The following is a 13,023-nucleotide window of genomic DNA, read 5'->3' as shown; positions in this document are numbered from 1 at the left end:
GACCAGCATTCACTCAAGGAAGAGCAACTTGCAATGAAGTTTTGAGAGCAGACTCTCTCTTTTGGTGTTCATGGTTTTTGCAGTTAAAAGGTTCCTTATTTATTTCTGAGGGTTGGTATCTCTGCAGAAACTTGGTGGTAACTAATAGGAAATCATTTCCTCTGTTTACAGCAATGGTTCAATCTCTATGCACTTACTAGATTAGCCATTGACATGGCCAATGTGGAACAAAAGGCCCAACAGATGCCAAATTCAAAAGAAAGAAATAAGTCTGCTACAAATCTTCCTTTCAAATTAACTCATTAGATTTAAAAAGACTCTTTAGAGGTAAAACCGACAAAGGAAAGAGTAAGTTATCCCAGGCAAAGAAACCACCTCTGGGAAAGACTCAAAACTCAAGTCAGGGTCAACAGGGGCAGTCTGGTAGATCAGCACCAAGATGAAAACAACATGTTTTAAATTTCTGATGCAAAATAGATAAGGTTACAAGATTATTGAAAAGTATATAAAAAATTAATAGAGGAAATATGAAATTACTCTGCATTATGCATGGACAGCTTAAAATCATGGAAACATGTATGATTAATTCTCATCACAAGTTCCAACCCTGTTTTCCACTTGCAGCATAAAGCTATATGCAGGCTTTTGGATCTCAAATATGTCTAAATTTAGGGGTGTGTTCTAGCTGGCACAGCCCTGGTGCCCCAGGTGACTAACTTTGTCAAAGATAAAAGCACCTAGCTGGGAACCTGGGATCTGTAAGATAAGAACCTTTAGCAATACTGTGATTCTTCTGAGAATACAGCTTAAAAATGGACGGATCATCGACACTCACACTGACTGCTACCACCAATTCTTTCAACAAAACCAACAGGGAAAGACACTAATTAAATACTTCTAAAGATTAAATAGACTTCTTCAATTCTGTCTTTAGCTGTCACTCTGATTGTGATGCTTCACTTGATGATGGTGATGATGATGATAACATGTCCTCTGAATCAGATAATCTATCACAGAGTTCAGCAATCTTTTTTCTCGAACTTTCTTGAGCTTTTTCCTTGGACTTAATTTTCCTATAAGACAAGAATAAATGTTGCTTATTGTTACAAGAAGCAGGAGCCTTGTTCTTCAACTCTCAAGATCTGATTCAAATTAGAATTCTACCTTTTGGTTAATATACATTTCCTTGTAAATCAATTAACTAAAGAGAATTTGGTACTATATCAACTGAAGATAACGCACTCTTCTTGATAACTTAGATTATTCTTATCCCTAAGTAGCTGGATGATGCAATGAAAGTACAAGGAAAAGAGACAAGAAGACACTGATTTTATCCATGAAAATTACTTATTTCAAAAGTTCCAGTCTTTCTCGTTAGAGAGGATTTGAATTGATAGAACTCTATTGTACAGAAAAAAATAACAAGAACTTGACCATTCCATTTTATAATTCTTATGATGTTAGTTCTGAGAATTTGGTATTGGATGAACTAATACATATAATCCTTTGATTGATATATGAATTTTTTAAATTCTCATCACTTGTTTGCTTGATATTGCATAATATTGTAGGGAGAAATTCTGTCTTGGTCACTCATAGGAGTGAGAGGGTTATCAAACATATCTACCTTGTGCGCCATGTTATAATATCACTGTTACTTGACGATAGCTCATCTGAACTGTTGTTGATTTGATGTGAGCTATCGAGCTATTGATAGTTCACTTGTTGGTACGGGTGAATCACTACCCCCGTCAGTGGAAACTGATAATGATGATGATGATTTGTGTCCAGATGCCAGGCCTGATTCAGAATCAGATGAATTCTCATTATCATTCTCTTCTTCTGAATGAGACGAAAAGCCTTGTGATTCTTCAGTATACTTGACTGTTCTATTTTAATAAAAAGTACAGTCAAGGATTATAAAGGGAAGATGGCTCTGCAGCCAATGCTAAATTCAAATAAGGCTCTTGTTTTCTGAAGGTAACTGATCTTGCTAGCTGTTTTGCCCTCTTAAAATTTAATTGTAAAGGAATTTCAGAGTTATGGGTAACCCAGTCTCCTTTATCTAGAATGGCTGTGAAGGAGAGTGGAGGTAACTTATCTTCTCGCTAGCTGTTGTGCCCTCTTGAAAATGATTAATTTCCAAGGAATTTCCAAGTTCTAGGTAACCCAGTCTCTTACGTCCTGAGAGGGGCTGCAAAGGAGACTGCAGTCTCCTTTGTTACCTCCAGCTGGAGGTAACTTCTAGCTACAGTAGCTGTTGTGCTTCTTTGAAAGTTACTAATTGCAAAGGAATTTCATTGGGACTCACCACCCAAGTCTCAACACCCATTTTTCTATTTTTCAAACTCAAACCTCCTGTCATAACCAGAGCTCTGAAATCTACAAAACAACTTTTAACAGCGAAAAATCACTTTATTGACTTAAATCAACTATAGTTATTAACATGTTACCATAATGACTTAAAGTAAGGTTATGAGTAAGTACTATTTGATCAACACTAAAACTGAGAGATCCTTTCTGTAACTCTCACAAAGCTTTCTTCCAAGGTTTTTGTGCATTTGGAAGCAAGAAAAATTTTCTAGATAATTGATTTCTAGTCGTTATCAGGCACAAACGTCCTTTCTTTATGCCAAGTATAGCATTCTCCCCCACTTTAGTAAAAGAGTACAAGAGCCTCCTGAAAAGTTATTCTAGACTTTGGCAGAAAAAATGACTATCTAAAAAGTGAATAAAGTTTAGCGTAATTTGAACGTGCCATCACATGAAGTATTTAAAAGCGCTAGTACCCTGATTAATGACAAATGAATCAGATCCGAATTGATCTAGTCTGATAACTGAGACGGCTCCTACGCTTAAATAGGCGCCCTCCCCCAAATAAGCGCTTACTAGGCCTTTCTCGTTTGCACTCAGCAACATTTGAGCGACTTTTAGCGTCTGGAGCAATTTTTTGCGGTTCTAGCCAACTCGAGCAATTTTTGCCTTTCTGAGAATGTTTTTAACATAATCAGGGTTTAGAGCACATATCAAGCACGAAAAAAATTGCGATCCTTATCTGATATAATTAGAACGGATAATTGGCTGAAATGAAGCCCAAAAAAAATCCATCTTCGTTTCTATTTTTTTCCAGATTATTCTTAAATTACACCCATATTTGTAAGTAACTTCTTAAAGCTAAGTTTCAAGCTATATTTCTTTTGGATGTTAGAAATTATTGTGTAGAATGAAAAATAAAGCTTTTAATTACTGCCTACAAACAAAATTTCAAGAAATTTAAGTAGCAACTTTATTAATATAAGCAATTTTTTAGCAACTTTTTGACATTTCAGAGAGCAACTTTTCAGCATTTTGCGAGCACAATTGGGACAGACCTGGCATCTGCTCCCTTGCCTATAAAATAAATTTGTATTGCCACTTTATATAGAACTTTTTAAGCTTCAGCTACAGTGGAATTAGTACAGGTTAATAGATTCCTTACGAGCGCCCCCCCCTCGAATAAACATCCCTCTTCCGATAAGCGCCCCTACCTTTAGCCAAAATTATAAGTAAGCGCCTGGCAGATGCTTATTCGAGGAAATACAGTTATTGAAATGTATATGAATATGGAGAACCAACTTCACAAATTTTTTTTTTTGTGCAAAATACGAACAAGTGCAAATTCTTTACCTGCTTATTTATTGGCCAATTGGAAACTGTATTTGCATTAAGGACACGTTTAAGCGAAAGTAGTTTAGCACTAAACGTTAACAAAAGTGTTGCCATGTGCTCTTCATTGGAAAAATGTGATGTTTACCCAGCCATGACCAGCGCTATTATAGCAACATTCATTAAACTGACTTGTTCCATCGTTAAAAGAACCTCCCCCTCCCCCACAGGAAATATGTTCGTTAGCCCCACCACTTCCCCCAGAATAACCTCCACCTCCGCCCGGTCCATTCTCTGGTGTACAAAAACCACCGCCACCTCCAAACCCTCCCCACCAATACCATCCACCCTCTCCCCCTTGATGATATCCGAAACCTCCTTTCCCCCCACTATAATACGTTGGGCATTTTGAATCGTGTCCATTTGTGTGGAAGCCGCCGCCGCCGCCACCTATAATACAATCAAAAAATGATCAGTGGTTCTCTTAAAAATAGCACCTTTAAATTTGAGTTATTGCGATCAAACAACGATTCCAGTGTTTCGCAACGAAGTTTATTTCTTGGTTTTTTGAGGCTTAATTATTGCATGGATATTGTTAATGAAAAGCTTGTGAGGACAAGTCAGCTTTAGGGTTAGCTTCGACTCTCTGTTTAGTGTTTCTATTTAATCCAGGTTCAATATTAGCGAATAAGAAGCCTTGTCATCTGTTTCGACGTCTTCTCCTGCCGTATATTCGTGGATCGCTATAGAGAATTGGACAAATGTGCAGGAAATTCAAAAAAGGAAAAAGCCAAATCTGACAGAATTTTAACTGCTTGTATGAGGCGTTTCCAAAGTATTATGAAAGGAAAACTTAAAAATAATTTCGATAACTATTGATTTAATAAATCATTCGAAATCTGATTATTAGCGACTTACTCTCTCATTTGGTTGAAGATCCTGAAGGATGGCAGTGGAATGCAACGAAAATCTTAGTATTTGTAAAAAGAAAATTCTCCACCTACCAGAAAGCGAACCATTTGTAGGTCCTCCATGTCCGTTGCTTCCCCCCGAACCCAATGGCGAGTTGTCCCCTGCATTCCCTGTGGTGCTTGTGGACGCATCACATCTCAGATGTTGTTCTGACATATTTTTAATTCCCCCTCCACCTCCAGCTATTATCAAAGGCGTGTTGTCTTCTTTCACTACGAATGTACCTCCTCCGCCTCCAGCAGTTTGTTTGTTGTGATTTCCTCTTTTCCCTTTCTGACCAACAAGGACATGTATGATCTCATCTTTTGTCAAATTAAAGTTTCCAATCATCCGTGCCCCTCTTCCTCCGTTCTTGATGATACTGTCCTTACCGTATCCCCCGGAAGCTCCTATTGCTTCTATTCTGTATTCACCAGTATGTGGCACAGTCCACTGTTGAATACCGCTGGACACTGCAACTTGTCCGTCATGATCCTGACCTGTGTAGTAACTACCAATCGACTCTGAACCTTTCCATCCACTCTTACCAAGATTTGTAAACACAGCTGTAAACCCTGTGCAATAAACAAAAAATAAAAGAGAGAATTCTGATACTAGTAAGAATTTGTCAAAATTGTAGTAGGAATTGTTTATAATGCCCACTACCACTTAGGAAAAATATTCCTGTAAATTCGGTAGAAAAAGATAAAGAAGAAACATCTCCTGAGAATTCCTCTAACAAGTAAGAATACTTGGTTGATACATCGCCTAAGATCCAATGAAAGATAAAATCAGTAGGAGTCAGAGGCGCTGAAGGAACAAATAGATCAATCAAAATGCACGCTTCCTGGCCCATGGGACGCTTTTTCCGAAAAGTGGAGAGGACGGGAAATGTCAAGAAAGCGCCCTGATGGCAAGGTTGACCTTGTGCAGCAGAAGGAAAAAATTCTAAGGAATAAAGTTTCGATGGCAGTAAGAAGTTTGCTTACCATTCGTGATAAAAAGATTCGTGAAATCTTAAGAGACAGAAATGAGATGAAGAATGCTCAACAGATTGTGCAAAGTAGACAAGAATACCATTAAAAAATGCTTTAAAAAAGAGGAAGATGGAACGAATCTTGACGTCAATAGATGACACAAACCGTAAATCGTTATCTTTTACAGAATGGATGAATAAACATATCCCTATGGTGTCTCCCTCAATGAAAAATAGTGGCCTGAATTAAAAAGAAGCTAAAGAGAAAAGCACTTCTACCCCTGTGCCACGAGTTTCTTTCTTCTCTTTCCTGGTATCAAACTTTGTCTTTAGACATACCTAGAATCTAGCAGCGTGCCTGGCCTACTCTTCTGCTTCTGCTATCGATTCCGATACCGAAATTTCAGGTTGGTCACCACCGAGATGAAAAACCCTGTATCTTTTCATAGTAAAAAGGCCTAAACTTTGAGGAGAGTTTTGAGGATAGGACTGTTTTGAAATTTCTGTAAATACATTTTCCTTATCTTTCTCCTTAACTCACACTGCAACTTATTTAACATTCAAAATTTAAAAAACCCTCGCGCTACAGTACTGTCATCAGTACGAGCATTAACATTCAAAACTCAAAAACTTTTGCATCACTGTCACTCGTGCTAAGAAGTTTGTTCGAACCTCTTCGCGTCCCTTTGAAAAAAAAACGATCTTTCGCGCTGTAATGACGCGAGCTAAACAAGAAATTATCTTTGCGCCTTCACCAACATTCACATTTATAAAAATTATTGTGCCATAATCGTCTCTGAAACCAACCATGACTCCCTTTGCGACTTCATCGAGCCTAAACATTTTCGCATCCATTACGTCTTTAAAAAACTCACGCTCTTTCGAGCTACTGTTGCCCAAGCCGCACAAGGAACTCCCTTTGCAACTTACTAAACATTCAAATCATAAATTTTCGCGCTCTTGTTGCACGAGCCATACAATTAACTCTTTCTACAACTTCCTAACCATTCAGCATGTTTTGCGTAATTCTAAAAATCACGCTCTTTCGTGCCATCGTTGCACGAGACGAACCAAAAACGATCTGCGACATCATCAACAGTGTGTATTCGAAAATATTTTAGCGCCATTGTCGATCGAGCCAAAAAATTACAATATTTTGGCTATTGTCTCTCTATGAAATTCCCTCTGCGATTTCACTGAGCCCAAAAGTTTTCCGCGTCGTTCAGAAAATCACCCACTTTTGCTTTATTGTCGTATAAGCTTATCGAAAAACCATCCAAAATCACAAACCTTCGCTCTCTTGTCGATCGAAGCCCACTTTTTCTTGAACTATAAATCGAGTTTGCTGTTTTGAAATTTGCGCTCTTTCTACGTCATTTATTTCTCGTTCTACAGTGAAAGGTCTACATCGCAATAACAATGCTAAGGTAACTCACAGATTATAGAGACGCATGTCGCAAGAAAAAACAGTTGCTTTGGTTTAGCGTCATTGATATCCAGTGGTTATTCACTTGTTAAAGAATTTCACGAAAATGTTCTCGAAGTTTAAGCAAGAAAAACCCTCGCATGTCCCCGAGCCAGAAATTCGGACTGGCATAATTCCCTTCAGCTTATTAAGGCATGCGACGCAGAAAAAAAGTCCACGAGAATGAGAAATAAGCCAGTTGAAGAAAGAAAAAGCGATGGCTTTGTTAGAAGAAGCATGCGAGGAGGCGAATGATACTCTCATAAGAAGGTTTGGAGGCAGTGGCCTCACTTACGTGTCTGTATATTTCCTGAACCAGCAGCCGAAAGTCGATCTTGATGGTCTACTTCGCTGCGATGGTCTACTAAGGTTTACTTAAAGTCTACCTTACGATATGCGATTTCCGATAATTTTTCCGAGATGAAACTGGGCGACGAAGCTTATCGTAAAGCCCTATCGTGAGGATGAACACCACATTACCGGAACGAACTACACGCTTGTTTACCACTCCGCCAAGCATAGGATAGTTGAAGCGAAAGACAAAATTCGGGAATGGGAAAATGCATGCAGTAAGTGTAATGAGATAGCATGATAGTTTACAAACGGTTACCTATGCAGTTCGTTCCATTTCCTTGAAATCCATCTTTACACGTGCAGCTGTGAGATCCCAAGGTATTGTTACATTTAGCATTCACATCACAGGTGTGTGTTTCGTCAGTGCATTCGTCCAAATCTAGAACATTATAGAAGAAATGTCATGAACATGAAACCTTTTTTTTATGTTTCTGTCATGTGTTTTGTTAATGTTTGTTATTCTTGATTTATTTTTATCGTAGAGTCACCTTAGAAAAGTAAGGTGATATAAGAAAGCATAATGTGTTACGAACAGTTACCTGTGCAGTAAGTTCCATTTCCATGAAATCCATCTTTACACGAACACTTGTAAGATCCCGAGGTATTGTTACAATCAGCATTTACATCACAGTTGTGTGTTCCGTCAGAGCATTCGTCCAAATCTAAAACATTAAAAAAGAAGTATCATTTAAATGAAACCTGTTTTTCTGTTTTTTCTTGTGTTTTGTTAATGTTTGTTTGTTTGTATTTCTTGATTTGCTTTTATTTTAAAGTCACCTCCAAAAAGTAAGGTGAGATAAGATAGCATGATCTGTTACAAACAGTTACCTGTGCAGTTAGTTCCATTTCCATGAAATCCATGTGTGCACGTGCACTTGTAAGATCCCAAGGTATTGTTACACTCAGCATCCTTATCACAACTGTGTGTTCCGTCAGTACACTCGTTCAAGTCTAGAACATTAAGAAAGAAGCATCATTTAAATGAACCTATTTTTTATGCTTTGTCTTGTGTTCTGTTCTGTTATGGTTTGTATTCAATTCATAAAACTGGGAGGGTGAAATAAAAAAGCATGATAGGTTAAAAACAGTTACCTGTGCAATTGTTTTCATTCTCTTGAAATCCATATTTACACGTGTGGTTGTAAGATCTCAGGGTATTGTTACACTCAGCATTTACATCAGAACCATTTGTTTCTTTACAAGAATCATCAATGTCTTAGAAAACAAAGTGAGCATCACAATTATGTCAAGGTTGTTGTTTTAACGCTTATGTTAACGTTTCCTGTTGTCAGATAAGAATACTTACCAGTACAGTTTGTCTCAATTTCTTGATATCCCTCCTTACGCCTGCAGATATACGATCCGATGGTGTTATTGCACGTCGTATTGCCCTCGCAGCTGTGTTTCTTGTTGATACACTCATCTATATCTAAATGAAAATTAGACAAAATAATAATAATGATAATGACGACGATAAAAAAATAAAAGAGAAAGGCTGAAAGCAGAGATTGGAGAACTTAATGCTTTTCATCGTCTCGGTGATAAATTTATCGAATGATGGTATCATCTCTGACCTTGGCGTAGAATTTGTATCCAGTTTTACTGACATCCGCTTCAGCAGTTGTTCATTGTAAAAAATGGTAAAAGAAAAAACAAATTTATCATCTTACTGATTGGAAACAAATTGCAGAGGATTACTCACCTTCACCACAATCATGGCCTTCAAATCCAGATCCAAGAACACATAAACACTGATAACCTCTGTCTGTAAACCCAGCTTGGCATGTTGCATTATTCTTGCAAGGATTTCTGGCACAAGCATTCTTACGAACAAAACGAATAGGAGCACTTTAATTTTTGTGTTTACCTTCTGCGCATGCGTTCGTGTTTGCGAGTTCTGAATGTTATGCAGGTTTGTCAAATCTATAGGTCCTCTGTAATGGTCCTCGTGTGTGCTCTCATTTATATGCCCATATGTTCCACGCAAGCTGGCTTATTTTTCAAGAAAATGTCTGCATTGAACATAGGTTCTCTTTATACACGTGGCACTGTTCATAGCGAGAAAAAAAATGTGTCTAAATCCTCAAAATGTATCACAACAACTCCGGAGGTGGGGATATTAAATTAATAATAATAAAAAATAATATGCTTCTCCCAATTCTCTATTTCAAAGGTTAAACGTGTAAGTATCATAACCTTTCTTTTGGTTGTTGGAAGGAGAATTAAGAGGAGGGGGATAGGCTAGGGAATCCTTGGTCTTGTTAAGAAGCTTCGACGAGACAAAGAATTTCATTCTCTTGGCTAATAAGCGTCATCCTCACCTCAGCACCGCGGTAAATATAACTTTCGTTTTTCACCAGATCTTTATCGTGTTCAATAGTAGCGTTATTCAGATCACACTTGTGTGTTCCAGACAGCCGTATTATCGTATGGAAGTTATAACTGACGCAGTTAGGTTCCAGGTAGCATTGCGCCATGCAGAGATCCTCGTCGAATACTTCAATAGTTCGAACCGTGTGATTCTCCAACCTGTAGCCAGGTTTAGGAAAACTGGTAAACTTCAAATTACGGCAGTTACCTGGTGAAATATTACGTTAAGTTAGAAAGTGGCTATGTAGTATTAAGAACATCTTTTGAAACTCGAAATCGAGAGCAGTGTTAGTGCTCAATTATTGCTTTGTTTTCCTTTTGTGTTTTTGCCACGAGAATAACAGTCGAGTGATTCTAATTTATACTCTGAGTAATCACTTCTATTTTCATCTTCCTTCGCTGACACTCGTATAGTATATAAAGTTTAAATTCATGCAAATCATGAGCATGTTAGAGCAACAGCGATCATGCTGAGGTCCATCGCGACTATCTTATCATAGCGATCTCCGGTCATTACAGTGCAGCAAACCTCAGAAATAACATCGGTCGCCCTTCGAGTGAACTGAACTAAGAGCTTGCTCTGATATCCTTCCCGATGCGTTGAGTGGGCCACATCACTCACAGCAGCCGAGTTTTTCGGCGCTGTCATCCCGAGCAATCTTTTTCCTGTGAATTCGGCTATCGTTTATTCAAAAAACACACGCCTTGCGCCGTTTGTTTTCTAATTGTCACGAGAAAAAACTGTTTTTATGAGCCACAATTCGGCCGGATTTCATTAAACTTTTCACGTTCAGATTCCGTATTAAGACTAAGACACTTAAGGCAAAAGTGTTATATTCGTCCCACCGAACTATTTCAGTTTGTGAACTATTGCAGATTGTAGGCGTTGATAGTTTGTGAACTTAGATGGTTTAACATTTTTGACAGCTTCAGACGTGCTTAACCAATTAGTTCATTTGAATCACTCTAATGAGTATCCTGATTGCTTTATTGTAGCCTGCTTTAGGAGAGTATAGAGCATGCTGACAACACTGTTGTTCGCTCAGGAAGTAAGGTTTGTTTTGAAAATTGAAATTACTGCGTAGGGAATATAACGGATTTTTTCCTTTAAAACAAATAAAGAAGCCTTGACTGTGCCCTGTTCTGTTATGAAGCACTTTGGAAGTGGCTTGAGCACTCAAGAATTGGAGAGAAACACTCGGCGAGTACATCTCGTGTTTCACTACACTTCTTTCGTACTCTACCGCCTCCTGTGTGCTTTACAAGAGAACAGAGCACAATAAATGCTTCTCTATTTGTTTAATAATGGTCGAAAGTTTAAAGAACGAACCATGCTGAGACGAAACGTCTGAGCATATTTAGTTTCTTTACAAAGTTTATTGTCGCGGAGATTTTTAACCTGGTCAATTCATGCAAAGCGTGTGTTGTTATGTCGTAAGTTCAGCCTTCGAGCATACTGCATACTGCGAAAATTATGAAAAACAAACCTAGAGAAAAACAAACTCGCTCACATATAACTCTCGAGGTTATAAATTTTATGAACTCCTCGGTATGAAAAGCGATTCAGCACTACTCAGGTCCTAGCTTTTTAACTCTAAAAATGTAACAAAAGTAGCGCGCATTAACAGTCACTAGAAGGCGAAACGCTGAACTTTACCCTCCAGCATGTACATTTCAAGATTATAAATGAGTATAACAGAAACAATAAATCCTAAAACGTCAACTGTCGTCTTTGTTAAGAAAATCTTTTAGTCGAAATCACCTGTCTTTTAATTCCCACAAACTTAGTTAGAACTTTCTTTCTAAGGTGGATCGGCCAGGTTTTACCATAGATGACATGTTTAGGCCAAGTTTGATGCAATACTGTTTCCTTTTTTTTTTAATTTTTAAGAAGGTTTTGCGGGAGCAACATATTTCCACGAAACGTTATTTTTCCCGTTGTGACGAATTAGAAAGTTTCATTACAAGACTTGAAAAGTTTTACTGCTTTGTAAAGTTTTCATTCGAGCAAGCCAAGCCATTTCAGTTGAGTTCGACGGAGCTCCTCGACTTCAAATACGAATGAAGGTCTGTCAGTTTTTAACTTATCCATTGTACCCGATAAAAAAGTCGAACACGTTCTTGGGTTTCATTGAAGATACAATAAATATTTTTTTAAAGTAAACTTTCACTTTTAGATACTTTAACAGGCTATGTTCCCTAAAATTTTAATTCGTTCGTGATCCTGTTACTTCAAAAAACTGGGTTACAAAATGACTTAAAAATACATACATAGGTACATAAAATACATAGGCTGTCTCATCAAATAATTTATTATATTTAATACGAGAAGAGAAGCTTGTACGGATATTTCAAGGTTCAGTGGTTGTCATTAAAAATAATTAAAAATTGATATGTAAAATTTGAAATTTTCTCAAACTATACCTTGTCCTTCTGGTATTAGGGAAGCCAAAACGACGAGAACGAAGCAGTAGAATACAAAGAGCATGTTCTCAGAAAACGCTCGTGAGCAATAATTCCAGAGAACGGCCACAGCGTGTTTTCAAACTTTAGAAAAACATCTTGCAAAATACGACAGCTGAAGAATCCGCGTTCAAATACTCCAATCCATGATTATTTATGAAGTTCTCAGTGGTTGTCATAACTGAATAAGATCTTCTGGGGTGTAGTTGGCTGGTGAAACTCAATAACATATGCCTTATTCACCAAGCGTGAGGCGTGAGGCGTGAGGTCAAGATGGCTGGATATTGCGTTTTGCGTTTCTGTGAACCGAGGCAAAGTCGACGTCCATAAAAACGCAAGAAAAAAAAACAATAACAAAAAAACAACGGGGCTAATATCCAGTCATCTTAACCGAACAAGCTTTATTACATGGATTTACAACAAGGATTTCAGTGGTACATGGTAAAAAGATTTCGCCTAAATAAGAACCAAGAATGACGTATGATACTTCTGATGCATTGTGAATTTACAGGCTACTATGGATCGTTAACCTCGCTTACGAGGTGAATTGCAACATGAAACATACCCCTAACTGGCTATTATAAGAGATTACCATTAGGTGCAGTTTTGACAAATTGCATTGCTGATCATGGCAAAGATGGAAAAAATGTCAAAAGTGATTGTTTACTTGTCTGACAACAGAGTCACAATCAGCTTGGCTATCTACTTATCTAGTTATCATTACTCAGCCAGTTCGGCGGGGGCAGGGGAGGTTACAGCTACTCCGAGCGAAAATGAGAGGGAAGCTCAGCCCCTCGCC

The 13,023-nt window shown here is 37.9% G+C and overlaps 1 protein-coding gene across 1 annotated transcript; it reads right to left on the bottom strand.

Annotated features, from left to right (window-relative positions):
* Positions 1-3,560: 3,560 nt before the first annotated feature.
* On the bottom strand, positions 3,561-12,276 carry LOC136280219 (uncharacterized). Its single transcript, XM_066165102.1, has 10 exons — positions 12,186-12,276; positions 9,713-9,969; positions 9,094-9,214; positions 8,698-8,820; positions 8,484-8,606; positions 8,220-8,342; positions 7,931-8,053; positions 7,648-7,770; positions 4,650-5,171; positions 3,561-4,095 (listed from the first exon to the last, which is right to left on the bottom strand). The coding sequence occupies exons 1-10, from the start codon at positions 12,247-12,249 to the stop codon at positions 3,770-3,772; spliced, it is 1,905 nt and encodes a 634-aa protein (XP_066021199.1). The 5' UTR covers positions 12,250-12,276; the 3' UTR covers positions 3,561-3,769.
* Positions 12,277-13,023: the final 747 nt, after the last annotated feature.

The sequence above is a fragment of the Pocillopora verrucosa genome, chromosome 4, assembly GCF_036669915.1.
Source record: "Pocillopora verrucosa isolate sample1 chromosome 4, ASM3666991v2, whole genome shotgun sequence".
In the NCBI taxonomy this organism is placed as follows: domain Eukaryota; kingdom Metazoa; phylum Cnidaria; class Anthozoa; order Scleractinia; family Pocilloporidae; genus Pocillopora; species Pocillopora verrucosa.
This window is presented reverse-complemented; position numbering and strand designations above follow the sequence as displayed.